The sequence below is a fragment of the Cephus cinctus genome, unplaced genomic scaffold, assembly GCF_000341935.2.
Source record: "Cephus cinctus unplaced genomic scaffold, Ccin1 Ccin1_scaffold0689, whole genome shotgun sequence".
NCBI lineage: Eukaryota > Metazoa > Arthropoda > Insecta > Hymenoptera > Cephidae > Cephus > Cephus cinctus.
In genome coordinates, this window is record NW_014333312.1 from 1107215 (window position 1) to 1123438 (window position 16224).

Below are 16224 nucleotides of genomic sequence, written 5' to 3' on the forward strand. Positions count from 1 at the left end.
CATTCGATTATACATTGCGCCATACTGGTTGCTTTTAAATCGTTTGCCAATCTGCAAGTTCTAATCATACCCAAGAAATTATATTAAAATTTGTATTAAATTCTTGGCAGTAAATTTCAAACAGACACCACGTGTTCAATTATCACAATGTCAAAGTTTCATTAAAATTATTATATTCACCAATAACATGCAGTCTGCTGCGTACAATTCAACGGTACTGAAAAGAAAGAAAAAATAAATAGCAACGCAATGACTTGTCTGACACATGACAAAAAAAGAAAGAAACCTTGTAATACTACGAAATCGTGAAAAATCATATAAAACGGGGAACGAGACTGACTGTTATTATATCAAGGAAAATCTAGTGAGCGAAAAAGAGAGAGTGTAACATGAGAATACGTAGGTGGGAAAGAAAAGAGGGTTAGAATCCTCGCAATACGAAATTACGTCGATGTCGACGAAGGGTGAGAGGACCAGAGTAATATTTAATCAACTTTGCTGGGAGAATATTATTCTCCGAACAAATCAAGAACATATGTACAAACTCACACTGTGTGCTATTTACCATGGACACACGAGCGTGCGTATAAACTTCATGGATTTTCTCATGTTTACTTGCGCATATGTATACATACAGTATGCGACCACGTATTACAAATCTCGATATATGTGCCTATTCGAGACCCTCGTCAGACCCGTGGCAGGATCAGGATGAGCCACCAGTAGCATAAGCTGTACCAAAAGCAGTAACACAAGAGCAGCGATAACTAGCAGACATGTGCATATTTGTATTTTGGCGCTTGCGTATGCTCAGGACACTTTGAGGCGGCCACTTCGGGCATAGAAAACATAACCTACCAGTACAAGCTTCTCTAGTTATACTGTCTGTCACAAGGGAGGGGATAATTTTTCCCCTATTCAAGCAGACGCCACCTACCTCGGAAGATCCTCCCTTAGTAGAACATCCTTTTACATGCGCGAACCAACTGCCAGTTGACTGTTGTTGGTTACCCAGGAGCTGAGCCATCCTGCGCGACTATAACGCGCCGCGTCGAGACTCACGGCGTCCTCGATCCTCTTACTCCTCCTGGGAATGTCGGGACAGAGGCGACGCACCGTCACACCAAGGAATCCCATCTCATCTGATCCCATGACAACGTCACAGCTTCCCCAGGCTTCCTGACGCGTTTCTGTCCTTACTCCCTAGGGATGTACTGCTGGGGGTTCCCACTGTTTGCTTCGTGAGAACAAGTGCAGTGCAAGTGTCGCAGGATTCACAGGGCTTATACACGACACACTGGCCGTAGGGTGTGGTGGCTAGAATGCTACTAAGCATTACCTGCTTTTGTACTGTAGTAAAAGTCGAGGACCATGCTCAGTCTAATATTTATCATGATTTCGTACAACTATATGAACTGCTGTATCAGTATGTTAATGTGTATCAATAACTTATTGATAGTAAGGTTAGGAATGCTTTGTTCTCTATGATTTGGCTTCCTGTGGAGAATACAAAGGTGTCTTATTAGATGTCTGTAGATTTGTTTGTCAAATGCAATCGAAGGAATGAAAATGGGAAAGAATATTTGGGAGGTTGTATGATATATTTATAGGTTACGTAACGTGTAGGATGATACAAACAATAGCGATTGGAGCTGTGCTCAAGAAATATGGATAATCATTTGATGACAGGAAATGGTGTAATACATGGTACTAATGAGGTAACAAGGATCTCATTACGTTAGAGAAGATTGTCCTGTGGTGGGTTACGATTGTGAATTTATGTAGAGCTCTCTCTAACTCTCACTCTCTATGTGCGCTCTCTCACTTCTCAGCGCTCGACTCGCTCCACATAACATTAGATGATTGTGAGTTTGTAATTGCATTAAGGGCGTAGAAGGGGCTGGCGGCTGGCTATAATCAGTTTAGCTTGCAGTAGCCAGGAGAAGGGTGGCTGGTTGCTGGTTGCCAGACTCGACAGAGAAAGAGAGAATGTTGACTCAGGAGTGAGAAGAACGATAGAAGCCTCAGGAGGTTCAGGAGGGTTTATTCGTTTCTGCGGAGTCGGAGAATATCGAGAGCACCCGAGATCCTGAATTACGTCAAACTCCTCTCAGATTGGTTCGTTCCCGAGGGACTTTACCGATCACTAATAGGCAATTGCTTACTCTCTAATATTATTCAAAAGCGTTTTTAGTTTTATGAATAATTTACCTTCATTTTAGTTTGCACTGTGTTTATCCAACTGTTGGTAAATGTTCTTGGACTGATGTTTGTTGAGTTTTTCTCAAGTAATGACAAGAATTTTAGTATTCATTTCAAGTTCATCTTTTTTTTTTTAAACTAATTATTAATTAGATCCATAAATCCATTTGGTTATAGCTTATACTATCTCTACTAACAACTTCGTTCAAATTTGATTAGTTACAAGTGGCGCCACATAAAAATACTCTGCTGAACGAAGTTATGAATTTGTAACAACAGTCGGTAAGGCAGGTACAAAATGATTAACAGGCAAAACAGATTAATAGCCAAAATTATTTATTGAGATAATAAATTAATCTTGACCAGCATCAACATTTTCTGTCTGAAGTCCCTTAAAGGTCGCAACAGGGATGTATGTGACAAGTGTGTACAATTTGTTTGCCGAATCTTCATCATCGTTCCTTCTTCTGCTCAAGCGGACGCGGACGCGGAAAGGAACATTCCTGAAAGTCAAAATTAATCTCGTTACAACTAGCTTACATTAATTCTACTGAAATCTTGACTGACATATAGAATAATATTGCATAACTCTTCACATGTACAAGATCATTTCAAAAGAATAAATTAAATTTGTAAATATTGCTCTGTGAGCAATGCTTACCTAATTCCTTTAGACCAAAGTTGCTTATTCAAACGGGTGTCAACCCTGACATCTGGAGTTCCCATTTGTTTTTCAGCAAACTTGCGAATTTCTTTAATTGCACGTGGTGCACGTTTCTTAAATCCAACACCGTGTAAACGTTTGTGCAGGTTCACAGTGTATTCACGAGTTACCACCTCATTGATGGCGCTCTTTCCCTTTTTCTCTCCAGACTTGGCCATTTTTCACCTGTAAAGAGAATCGCACGGTTCATTTACAAATACTGTATACACTTATTTAGTTTAGCAGTTGATAAACTAGTTGAAGCACAGAATTATAGTTTAAATATTCTCCCAACATTGTGACATGCTGCAAATATTAACCTAGCCATGTAAACAAAATATAACCTCAAAGAATAGATCTACTCGTGTCCGGCTCACAATGTATTAATCGTCACAGTATCAAGAGAATATAATCAGATATTTAGTTAAACGGAAAAACACGATACAATATTTTACGTAGAACGAATATTATTCCACAGTGTAATAACTGATGTCAATGGATTTCTTTTACACAAAATTTCCATTACCTCTCCGATCAAATGGATCTGCTCAAAAGAATCTCCTTTTGTTACCGTTCTCAAAACTATCTAAATTACGTTGGCAACCATTTGAAACTATATCCGCCATTTTGGCGCTCATGTACCGTTTGGAAAAATCAATTTCTTGATTAATCAACGATAAGTATTGAAAATTGTTCCAAACTAAGAATACAGTATTTACGCATGTTAAAAAGAAAATTTGATATTGTAAATTAATGTTTTAATAATTACATTATTATCTTTATAGTTATAAGATCCAATTTTCTGATTTTTCCCCTAGATCACAACATAGTTTATGGCGATTACGAGAAGGAGAAATGCGATGGTTTTTGGAATACAGGAAGCGAAAATCGTAAAATGGTGTCTGTTAACCTGCGATGTCGACGAGGTTGTTTTTAATAATCTGAATCGCGTGAAGCCGCGTCGAAATGGCTGGTGATAAACCGTGGAACGCGGAAATGTGGAAGTCATGGGAGAAACACGGCCGAAGCGACTTGTAAGTGGTCACCGTTTAACGGATGAAGAAAACGAGGAAAGCGATAAGAAACGGAGAATATAAGGAAAGGCGAGAGAGCGAGGAGAGAGATAGCGAGTCGGGCGAGCGTGGCGAGGGAGAGAAAGAGCGAGAGATATATATATAATATATAGAAAGAGCGGGCGAGAACGAGAGACGTGCTAAAAGTGAATGAAAAAGCGCGCGGCCTTAGGAGGGCCGCGACAAAATAGTCGAGTCGCGAAAAGGGTCTTGCACGTCACCGCGGATATACCTAAAATGATATGCCAATAAATAAGTCTCTCGGCCCGACATTTCTTCTCGCGAACACTACCTACTTCGAGACATTATTCAATTCAATTACCGACTGTTTGCAGCCTCAAGCTTATCAAGCACAAATTTAAGGAAGGCAACGCAACAGGTAAATTATCTTTTTGTTTCCCTTTATATCCCTTTATCTTATCTCACCTCCTACTCACTTTGCCTTCAACCATCTTCCTTTGTTTCTGTGATCACTGGCCATTTCACTTACACTCTAAGTCTTGTATTTAGTTTCACATTGTTTCTTAAAGCTCAAGCCTATTTGGATCTAATGAATCAAGTGGAGCACATGCTGTGTTGGTTTACTGCATTTTATTACTCTGCACTTCTTTTTGTCCCCTGAAGATTTTCAATATGAACTCTTCAATTCTTTTGGGCACTAATAGTCATTGCTGGTCATTCGAGAGAGAGGGAAGGGGTGAGAAAGTGAGAATCAGGCTGATGCTCCAAAAGCAATAGAAAGTTGAAACAATACTTCAAACCGAGAGAAGTTATTACCTCAATTTGTATTGTGATTTTTAATGTGCTTGTTCATTGGAATATCTTAATAAATAAAGCTTATTCAATTTTGCTTATGGCCTTTTTTATTTCCTACAGCATCAGATAGAATGTTGATTCGTAATTCTATAAAGTTTCACCTTACATTCAGTACTCACACACCTTTTCAAACCTCATGCTTGTAACTCATTCTTTAGAAATCTTATTTTTGTTTTTACAGAATGGAGACGAGGATTGTACGAATTGATATCGAATGGAACCCTTGGAACCATAAAAAAGGACAGCGTTGTCTCGACTTTGGCTGAAGTCATGGTATGTATTTACCATAATTCTGCTCTTAATAACATCTGAATCTTTGGATTATTTATAACATGGTTATATTACTCTTTTATATGCAGACTATCGACGACGCAATACCATCAGCGATCGTAGACGTGTTCACTTTAATTGATGCAGAGGCTCACAGTAACGAGAGAAACAATTTTTACTACATCGTCAAGGAATCAGAAAAGGTAACCGCCTTCTCACCGTGTGCTCGACATTTCGGTGATCGGCAAAGAAAATGAAAAACTCATAACTTATTCCCAAAAATAGTTCAGGATGGAGCACACTCCGTTTATCGCGTAACAAGGATATGGTGGATTTCTTATTACTAATACATTTCGAAGCTTTGATCTTCCTGTTCCTATTTACAGTTCCTCACAGACAGGATACTCAAAGAACGTCTGGAGATTGAAACCCTCCAGGATGTGGGTACATTGAAGAACCGGAACTTCCAAACGAAGTTCATAAAAGTGAAAACAAAGTTATAGTAAGTATCCTGAAAACAATATGGAATCTCTATTTTGGAAAAGATCTCTACGTCCCAGCCTGAATGTTTCAGCTACAAACAGCGAAAGTTCAACTTGTTTCGCGAGGAGAGTGAAGGCTACTCAAAACTGATAGTGGAGCTGAATCAGGATCGTCCAGAATGCGAAGTCGCATCCGTCTTGGAAATCGTCAAATCTTTGATCGGTACTGATCAGGACATTCTAGGGTGTTTCTTTTTTTTTATTTGTTTGACCAATCTTCTTCTTAGGGTACTTCAATTTGGACCCCAACCGCGTACTGGACATCTTATTGGAAACCTTCGAGAATCGTCCAGAGGATGATGGCTTGTTCATTCCGTTGATCAGATCATACATGAGCGACCAGCAGGTCCTCTGTGAGGTGTTGGGATTTAAATATAGATCAACTGCCATGGCTACGCCATTCTCCCTGCAGAAGGTCACCGCCTTAATGCTTCAACACCATGTCATCAAGCTTGATGATATCCTACCCTGGCTCGTCCCCGACGATCGGAGTATCATCAAGGACCATGAACAGGCAATGAAGCAGGCTAAGGAATACGTGCGGAAGCTGAGCGTCATCTCAACAAAGGATAAAGAAGAAGTTCCAGAAGAGAAGGAAGTAATCCAGGTACATAAGCCGCATAACCACTACTCTGATTCCTATAGATCTTTGTTTTCGTTTTTATGTACATTTTATGACACTTTTCAATATCTGATTTTCTTGAAAGCAGGATAAATATTCGACAAATCAAAAATTTGGATTATGCGAGGCTTTACTGGAGGTTGGTGCTTGGGACATAGCACAGAGCTTATTTAATCGGCTACCGGATCATTGTCTGACTGAACAGAAGCCCATAGCATTAGCTCTCTGCAAAATGATTCAATCAGTAATCGAACCGGTTTACAGAAAGTAAGTAACTATCACATTTGTATGACCTATAAACATAATAATTCACCACAATATTAACTCCACATTACAGACACTGCATAATATCTCCAAAACTGCCAGGGCGTAAAGTACCTCCATTAAAAAGTCCTTTGGCCCCAAAGTCAGTGCAGGAATTAGAAGACATTCATGATCATCTCCTGCCAATGTTAATAATCCTTGGACCAAACCTTCATCACGATCCAATTTTAATGTACAAGATAATGCGTCTGTGCCATACAGCAATACGTCAATGCCCTTTGGATTCTAACAAACTTCCTATTGATAAAAACACAAACCTTTATTACGACGTCCTTACAATTCTCGACGTAGCTCTTTTACCGTCCTTATCCTTCATGGACTGTAATTGCTGTGTCGCTGAGGAAGTCTGGAATATCCTGAAGCATTACCCTTATCAGAATCGATATTGCCTTTACGCCCGTTGGAAAAACGATACGCCCCTCCAGCATGCTGCTCTTCTCCGCAAACGTGCGGATGCACAGAAGAAAATAAAATCAATCATGAAGAGAGTGTCCAAGGAGACGATTAAGCCTGTAGGACGTTCTATTGGAAAATTAACGCATTCCTCACCTGGTGTTCTTTTCGATTATGTTCTTATTCAAATTCAGTTGTATGATAACTTAATTGGTAAGTTTAATTTCATTATATATTAGAATAATGAATAGGATTTTTTGTCGTGCTTATTTCAATATACTTACGAATTATGACATATTCAGGACCTGTCGTGGACTCTTTAAAGTATTTGACGAACATTTCGTATGACGTCTTGGGATATTGTCTCGTTGAGGCACTCGCTGGTGCTGATAGAGACAGATTTAAACATGACGGGACGAGTATTTCCCTTTGGTTACAATCATTGGCTTCGTTTTGCGGAGCCATTTTCAAAAAATACAACATCGAACTCACTGGGCTATTACAATATGTTGCTAATCAATTGAAAGCTCAAAAAAGGTATCTAAAGTCCTTTCAATATTTTGATTTTTACATACAGGTATACTTAGTTATATTTTAACAATACAGTTCTTTATATGATTCTTATGGGGTACGATAAGCTAACACGACATGAATATTCTGTTTTCAGCTTAGATTTGTTAATAGTCAAGGAAATTGTACAAAAAATGGCAGGCATTGAGGCTGCCGAAGAGATGACTTCGGATCAACTCGATGCAATGGCCGGGGGCGACCTTCTTAAGAACGAGGTATCATATATTCAAAACGCTTAGGAAAATTAACAAGAATGAACGTTACGTTATAGTATTGCTTCTTCTTTCTTCTCAGGCTGGATATTTCAGTCAAGTGCGGAACACAAAGAAGTCGTCGCAGAGACTCAAGGAAGCGCTCGCAGAACATGATCTGGCTGTGGCGCTTTGTTTACTAATGGCTCAGCAAAAGCACTGTGTTGTTTATCGCGAAACTGATAAGTCTCACTTGAAACTTGTAGGTAAGGAAAATAAAACTAGTAAATTAGTCATGTATCCTAAACCTGGAAGAGATCTTTATTCATAACTTCGCTATGTTTTAGGAAAATTATATGATCAGTGTCAAGATACTTTGGTACAATTTGGAACGTTCTTGGGTTCCACAATGACAGTCGATGAATACGTTGAGCGTCTCCCATCTATACATTCGATGCTACAAGATAACCATATTCATTCAGACGTAGCATTTTTCCTGGCAAGACCTATGTTTGCCCATGCAATTAACGTGAGTGTTGAAATGAAATTAAGGACAAATAAAAATTTATTTATGAGCATTTTCAGCTTATAAGTATTCTGTGATCTTGTAGATAAAATATGATGCATTACGAAAAGCTGATCCAAATTATAAAAAAATGTCAACTGCTATGAAGCAAGCAAAATATGCAGAAGCGGCTCAGGCAGTAATGGCTCCGGTTGCTCTCTCCGTCCGCCCTTTGCATCCACTCAAGGTCTGGGAAGATATTTCACCGCAATTTTTAGTTACTTTCTGGTCCCTTTCTATGTATGATCTCTACGTACCAATGGAGAGTTATCAAAGAGAAATTAACAAGCTTAAACAACTTGCGGTACAAGCTGCCGACTCCAAAGATATGGTGAGTGCTATATAAGGGGGCAAAGTAAGAAAACAATTAAGATGATAATATATCTGATTATATTTGTACCTCTAGAATGTTAGTAAGGGGAAGAAGGAACAAGAAAGGTATACTACACTCATTGAGAAGTTACAAGATGAAAGAAGAAAGCAGGAAGAGCATGTAGAGAAAGTATTCGCTTACCTTAGGTAAATTCTATTATTGCACAATTATTATTCCAAGTTTGTCGAATCGTAAAAAAACATTCTTCTTGACTTTGAATGTCTTCAGACAAGAAAAGGATTCTTGGTTTTTATCACGGAGTGCAAAGTCTGCTAAGAACGAGACGATAACGCAATTTTTACAATTATGCCTGTTTCCAAGATGTACTTTTACTACAGTCGACGCCATGTACTGCGCTAAATTTGTACATACTATCCATTCACTCAAGACTGCTAATTTTTCCACGCTTCTTTGTTACGACAGAGTGAGTTTACATTGCTAGACTTAGTAAAATATTGATATCAATTGAAAAATATTAAGCATCTGAACTTAATACTTTTACTTTACATTTAGCTTTTTTGCGATATCACTTACTCGGTGACTTCCTGTACGGAAAATGAAGCTAATCGTTATGGAAGATTTTTATGCGCCATGTTGGAGACTGTTATGAGGTGGCATTCGGAAAAGGCTATTTTCGATAAGGTAAGGTCAATTCTGTATATTCGTTTATTTCAAATTTGATATTAAGACTAGGCATTTAGATTTTGTTTCTGAATGCTCAGGAATGTAGCAATTATCCGGGATTCGTAACCAAATTCCGCGTGAGCAATCAATTCTCTGAAGCAAATGATATGGTGGGATTTGAAAACTATCGTCATGTCTGTCATAAATGGCATTACAAAATTACTAAGGTAAGTAAAAATTACATATGTATAAAGAACAAGAGCAAAAGCAATGGATACTCCTGAACAAATATATTTTATTCTCCAGGCTATAGTGGTATGCTTGGACTCCAAGGATTACGTGCAGATTCGTAATTCCTTAATAATTTTAATAAAAATTTTACCTCATTTCCCTGTCCTGGCGAAACTCTCGCAAATCCTTGAACGTAAAGTCGAGAAGGTGCGCGAGGAAGAACGCGGACAGCGTCAGGATCTTCACGTCCTGGCTACATCTTACAGTGGTCAACTCAAAGCAAAGACACCTAGTATGATACGTGAATCCGATTTTCACCATGTGGGCGATAAAGTACGTTGACGCAAGGCAGAAGTGGTTATATACTATCAAAATGATATTTCATTTGATACTTATTTTTTGTATAGGCTGGAAAATCTCAGGATACCACAGCAAATAATGATGTTACGGAACGAGTAACGAATGGCCTTGTAACAAAGGAAGTCAATCAAGCAAATGGTGAAACCCGCGTGGATAAAGATCCTAAGGAACGAGAGAAACGCAGTAATCCTAACCAAACTCATCAGTGAGTATTAGGACGAAATGATATATATTCCATTTCTCACAGCCAGCTTCGTCACACAATATATTTATTCCCGATACAGTGAAAATTCGGAGAAACTAAGAAAAAAGGAAGAGAGTAAAGAGGTAATAGAAGTTCGCGAGAAGCACGTCAAAAAGGATGAACCAAAGGAGGAGGAACCGGCCGATAAGAAAGATCGAAAATATTACAAGGTATTTAAAAACCTTTTATAAAAAACGTTAAATTATAATGAAAAATGTTAATGGATTATTTTATACATTTAGGAGGAACATTACTATGGTGGAGGAGTTGACAACCTCGACCGTGATCTTTCTAGCGTATCGAACAGCAGTGCCAGTTCAGGACCACCACAAGATGGTCCCGATCGAGGTAATGTCTATTGTTCTTATCAATTGTTATTACAGAAATATTTATTTAAATGTTATTCTTATCGGTTCTATATTTGGGAATAGGTTCTGATGTCAAACGAAGAAAAGTTGACAGTGTACCCAAGGTGAGAACTAATTACACAATTTTAATATATGAAAAATACGTACAGTGTATTCTGCTTTGGTTTGGCATTGATTTTTTGTTTGATTTTCTAACAGGAAAGCAGAAGAGCGGAAGCTGGAGCCGAGAAGAAGGAACGTTCAGGAAAGGCAAAAGTACGGGACGAACAGAAGGAACTTCGCCGGGAGAAAAAGCTGGGCAGGAAGAGGGTAAATTAATTTTGTAACATTTCAATCTTTCATTTTTTTATTACAGAAAAATTACTGATAAAAACATTTTAACAGTTCAATGTTACACTTGAAAAACTGATATTTTAAATTCAACTTGATATAAACTTTTAGCAGTAATCGGGGATGGTCATATAGTTCATTGTTACGTTTAAATAATTATAATTATTTATTAGCGAGTTTTCATGTTCCAGGATCGAGCTGAAGAATCCGCCGCTGTGACCGAACAAAAACGCCGAAAAGATGACGACAGAGGTACGCTAAATCTTTTTTTCTTACCTAAGAAAGCAGGGTGTCAGTCTCATAAGTACTGCGGCTATTTCTTAGCCAAGTGTTATGTGTTGGTACATACAATTGATTTAAAAAAATTATATTTATTAGCAAAAGGAGCCCATCAAAACGGAGACATGCCCGAGCACAGAGAAAAGCACCACTACAGCAAGGTACGCATTGATTTACAAAACTTCTTTATTTGCAGACAATCGTCAAGAGACATTAACGAATTCGATCGCTCGAATAAAATTTGAAATCCGCACTGTTAATTTTGTTTTTTGCATAAAATATTGAATTAGCAATGTCTCTGCTATAATATGCTAACGCATCATTTTTAACCATAATTTATATAAGTTCACAAAGCTATATTGTTTTGATATTCTTTTTTCTACTTGTTGTCATTCCTCTTTCTACACTTAAGGCCGTGTTCAATCAGTTCTAACCGTAGAAATATGAACACTTACACTGCGTCCAACGTCAGAAACTGGGGCAGTTTTCAGATCCTTATTTTCCTACATTGGTTATTATTTTACCGACACATTGATGTTCCCTCAATGCCCATTTGATAAAGAAAGAGAGAAAACTCGATATTGCAGTAACAAATATTTTCGTTTCGAGAACAACGTCCAAAAAGAATCACGTACTCTCTGACAAGTCACAACACCATTACATCTTGTTTTCATACGTTATTCTTTAGATAAAAAATGTTTTTTACACATCAATATTTTTTTTCACTCCTTTATCTTATCAGGCGAGCGTGAATACCAATACTTTGACAAAATAATAAAAAATACAGAAAAGTAACGATGTAATAAGTTTTTCAATACCTGACGTCATCGCTCCGTGGATATACGTGTACTGTAATATTATGTTAAAACTAACTAACAACGGAATAACGATATAATGGTGGTTTTCTAAAAAATTTTTGAAGGAAATACATACATTAGGGAAAGGCGAAAAAAAAAGATATGGGAGAATCAGGAAATGAAGCAGGTGCCAGATTCGCTATACCTAACGCTTTTACTTGGCTCCCTTTAGTTGATAAAGACGTCGGCTTCCGGTATGTTGAAAAGACGAAACGGACGACAGTAGAGCAATGAAAATGAAAGGAAAAGAGCAAAAAAGTGGCAGGCGAACCTAGGTGACTTATCAAGTATACCCTAAACAATTTCTAATTTTTCTACTCGACCAACAAAATAGTGCATTAATCAACTTCTCGAAGGTAAACATTCTTAAAGCGAATTAATGCAAAAATGTATCTTTTCAGGAAAAATCGCCATATAAGGAGAGAGCTCATGAACGCGAAGGACGTGAAAGCCGAGATAAACAATATCCTTTTTTATACGACACATGATTCAATAATGAAAGCCCGACACAAGAGAGTCCGTTGCTTTGGCTATTTAGGTATAATGGCAATGACATTGTTCACAGTGCTAAGTCAGTTACTGCGGGAATCTTTTTTTCTTTTTCTTTCTAAGGCAACCTTTCCTACGATTATTCCTTAATGCAGATTCACTAGGCGAAGTTCGGACCCAAAACGAAGATGATGCAGAACGACAGAAGGAACCTGACTTAACATTTTATATCCTACGTTTGAATGTTGTATGTAATTAAGCTAGAATTGAAAATAATCATATAATAAAGATGAATAGTGGATAATTTGTATATTACGTTTACATTTTAATTTTATACGAAAATAAATGGATACTCCAAGCCAATGCTTTACACCTTTGTTACTGCTTTTTTTTTCGTTTCTCTCTCCCTATTTACTTATTCTTGCATTCCTTTTTCTATTTTTTGTTTAATACAATTATAGCAATTCCTTTATATAACGTGTCGATTACGATTAACAACGTTATACGTAACTGGTTTGGCTGGTACGTATATTCTGGTAAAGAGATAAATTCTCGACGTACGAAATTATTAAGATATTATTCAAGTACAAGAATGTAATGATAATAGTCGTTTTCCTTCGATCTTAAGGACACTCTTCAATCTCGATCCACTTCACCATTTTTTTCGAAAACTCGTTCAGATGCCAAGGAATTTTTACTGTTGCTTGCAATCATCAGGGTTCTTCCATGGAACCCCTGGTTTAGGCGTTATAGTAACCACATTGGCAGATTCATCATCGTCGTCATCGTCATCATCATCGACGTCGTCGTCATCACCTTCATCCTCTTCATACTCATCATCCTCGTCTTCAAGAGCTTCGCCTGTCGGAGAGAATATTATCAGATCGATCATTTCCTTTTTTTTTTAAAGAAATTTTATAGATTATGTAGATAATACTAAATTATTGCAATATTTACCTGTAAAATATAGGACAGCTCTTGGAACAATACGTTCTCTGATGTAATGTCCAACTTCAAAGTCACTACTAAGCAGGGCTTGAGTCTCCTCATCTATATCAGCGTCAGAATCCTCTGGCACTAAATATATTTTGTAATTGAAAAAAGTTAATATTGTAACATATTATAATACATGGGAATATTTTAAAGAGATAAAACGCACCGACAGGTGGTGTGAAGAAATTAAAGAAAGAATCGTTTTGCACAGTTTTCGTAATTGTGCGCATTGAGCCTCGAGATTTGTGCTTCTGATTTTTCTTAATTGTCTTAACAGTTATGTTCTTTCCCTTCTTCCAATTAATTGTGCATCCCTAAAAAAATTATTTTTTGTTTTTATTTTCAAAGTATCTTGGAAGTCATCATTCTATTTTATTTCACAGAAAAAGGCTCACCTTGCTCTTGTAAATCTCAGGACCTTCGAAACCAAACGGATCAGACTTTTCTGGTGTGCATTTCATATAGTATTCCTTAGTTAGCACAGAGTTCAAGAAATAATCATTGGGTTCAAAATGGAACTCCAATGTGAATCCCTAAGGAAATAAATAATTTCAATTTAATCTCAGACCATACAGAATAGGCAGTGTTGATTACATGATTCTTAATTCTTACCATAGGATTAGATTCCAAAAATTGAATTTTTATATCAGTCAGATGTTTAAGAATTGGTTCATCGTGTTCCTGAACCATTTCAGCAAGCATACCAACATTTTTGAATATCGTCAGCCAAAAGTCTGGAATTCCTTTGATATTTTCATTCTCAGCCCTATGTAGAAAATATTGCAGTTTACTTTGTATCCAATGCCCCTCTGTTAGATCACTTGTAAAATTATTCCAACATACTCATCCTTAGACTCATCCTTTGCCTCTTCAATTTTCACCTTTGTCTTCATATCATTAGTGAGATTCTCTTCTTCCTCGTCACTCTCCCAAACGCACTGTTCCTCAGTTGGCTCATATGCACCAGAAACAATCTCACTACGCTTTTGATAGAGAGGCGCACACTTCTTAGCATATGCGCACTCTAATTTGTGAACCTCCTCATAAAATTTTGCTTCAATGTTAGTTGTTGCCAACTGTAATTGCTTAAGCGCTTTAATTCTACGTTTCACAGGTGCTGGCAAATTCTATAACAACCAATATATAAATGAGATCCTGTATAGCCAATCCATGAATGAAATAGTTTAGTGATAGAGGGGAACATCTGTTTCATGCTAGGGATTCTTAATTGACAATGTTCATTTGTACAAGGTAATAAATGTTTTTCTATTGACTTATATATTACCTTTGAAAAAAAAGCATTGACAATAAGAAATTTTGCTACAGTCTTCACATTTATCGATTTGTCACTTTCAGCTATTTTGCTTGTGGATCATGCATATAATTGTATAAGTACAATAAGATTCAACAATATTTGCTTTTTCCAAAAGAAAACATACTTCCAACATTTGTGCATGAAGGCGGTCTTGCAAAGCAGCCAGAACATCAGGCCTACAGAGAATCTGTGAAGAAAGTTCTGACGCACGATGAGTGTCATCTTCATCTTCAACAGATTCCATGTCACTAGCATCACCAGCGCGTTCTGGGTCAGTGGTCATTCTGATACTGTGAAGAAAAAGTATAAATCTTTTTTTGAAAGTATTTTCCGATAATTTTAATTAATCAGTACTCTGACTATAGAATTGTATTCTAAAATGCTATTTATGCTCATTGTTGGTCAGAATGCTTTAAAATATAATATAATAATAGTATTAAAATAAAGCCGGCAGTCCCGACATACCGAATTCCATTTGCTATAAGGAATTTCCAGGGAATATGCTCAGAACAAACATCAGATCTATGCACATTTAATTAATTATAACATTCCTCTATAAATAGTACGACGTATCCATTGATCTCGACAGAAACACCAGACCTTTCATTACGAAAAAAAGGAGGAAACGTGTCAGCATTGTTCCATACTAAAGAAACTCAGCTCCAATAGATAAAGAATGTCAGAAGAATATTAAGGTATAATCGTATTAATAACGGAAATGCGCAGTTTTTAAGACAATATAATGTTCATTATAAAAAGGGAAACAGTGAAAGTAAATATAAAAACTGCGCGAAGACGCCGCTATCCGAATCTGACGTTTGTTCCGAAAATTCGCCATGTTCCAACGTGAAACAAAAGGTTACAGGACTTATAAAAATGTGAAGCAACCTCGATCGATGGAAACCTACTCTTTCATCGTATCTCTAAAATCCCATTCAACATGATTTCACATACAAAATCATTTTTTGAAACTCAAAAATGGCTGTCCTATGGAATTTTGATATTTTACGATTCTACGAAGCGGGCACATGGGCTGCTATACAGTACAAGAAATCTTAGTTCTTCATATATTTCCTAGCCATCGGAATCCGAATGAAAAATTAATTATTTCATCTACACATTAGATACTTAGTGTTATTAGTGTTATGTACCGACTGTGGGCTAATGATGGAATTAAAATACGTAAGAAATTGCGTACCCTTAAACGTGGAAGCCAACCGAAGAAGACGAGGGAACGAATGCAAACCGGTCGCTCTGCAATGCTCTGCAATCGCACAGAAAATGGCTTTGTGAAGTGAACACTGCCGCAAGTAGCTGTGCGAACAAGGAATATCCCTAGGAACTTCCTATCATGTATTTTTTGCTAAAATTGTCAAGAAAGAATAAAATAGAGGAATAAGAAATTCTTAGCGAATCTCAATAAATGATTCAATTACAAAACTAGTCATTAAATCCAGTTTCACTTTTGAATATACAATGGCCAGTAAATG

The 16224-nt window shown here is 37.2% G+C and overlaps 3 protein-coding genes across 8 annotated transcripts; 1 reads left to right on the forward strand and 2 right to left on the reverse strand.

Moving 5' to 3' along the window:
* Positions 1-2521: 2521 nt before the first annotated feature.
* On the reverse strand, positions 2522-3573 carry LOC107269752 (60S ribosomal protein L31). Of its 2 annotated transcripts, none has more exons than XM_015743968.2 (3): positions 3432-3573; positions 2864-3091; positions 2522-2705 (listed from the first exon to the last, which is right to left on the reverse strand). In XM_015743968.2, the coding sequence occupies exons 2-3, from the start codon at positions 3082-3084 to the stop codon at positions 2555-2557; spliced, it is 372 nt and encodes a 123-aa protein (XP_015599454.1). In that variant the 5' UTR covers positions 3085-3091; positions 3432-3573; the 3' UTR covers positions 2522-2554. The 2 variants fall into 2 exon arrangements, with proteins under 2 accessions (XP_015599454.1, XP_024942838.1); XM_025087070.1 differs by lacking the exon at positions 3432-3573 and adding an exon at positions 3250-3361.
* Positions 3574-3768: 195 nt separating this feature from the next.
* LOC107269753 (THO complex subunit 2) lies at positions 3769-12736 on the forward strand. 5 transcript variants are annotated; one of them, XR_003060274.1, is made up of 29 exons: positions 3769-3939; positions 4314-4357; positions 4976-5067; positions 5154-5267; positions 5451-5566; positions 5639-5769; positions 5834-6213; positions 6314-6495; positions 6566-7158; positions 7248-7482; positions 7613-7730; positions 7810-7972; positions 8054-8235; positions 8318-8602; positions 8678-8790; positions 8873-9068; positions 9158-9286; positions 9367-9495; positions 9575-9832; positions 9907-10064; positions 10144-10273; positions 10346-10451; positions 10535-10575; positions 10670-10780; positions 10993-11053; positions 11180-11241; positions 12110-12212; positions 12339-12400; positions 12588-12730. XR_003060274.1 is itself a non-coding variant. In XM_015743970.2 (28 exons), exons 1-28 carry the CDS (start codon positions 3872-3874, stop codon positions 12616-12618), a joined length of 4290 nt encoding a protein of 1429 aa, XP_015599456.1. In that variant the 5' UTR covers positions 3769-3871; the 3' UTR covers positions 12619-12736. The 5 variants fall into 5 exon arrangements, 4 of the variants coding, with proteins under 4 accessions (XP_015599456.1, XP_015599457.1, XP_024942839.1 ...); XM_015743970.2 differs by lacking the exon at positions 12110-12212 and having other exon boundaries at positions 12588-12736; XM_015743971.2 differs by lacking the exon at positions 12110-12212 and having other exon boundaries at positions 6317-6495; positions 12588-12736.
* Positions 12721-16088, reverse strand: LOC107269754 (nucleosome assembly protein 1-like 1). The gene is made up of 8 exons (XM_015743972.2): positions 15933-16088; positions 14859-15024; positions 14263-14546; positions 14032-14185; positions 13815-13952; positions 13586-13733; positions 13384-13503; positions 12721-13287 (listed from the first exon to the last, which is right to left on the reverse strand). The coding sequence occupies exons 2-8, from the start codon at positions 15015-15017 to the stop codon at positions 13121-13123; spliced, it is 1170 nt and encodes a 389-aa protein (XP_015599458.1). The 5' UTR covers positions 15018-15024; positions 15933-16088; the 3' UTR covers positions 12721-13120.
* Between the last annotated feature and the right edge of the window lie 136 nt (positions 16089-16224).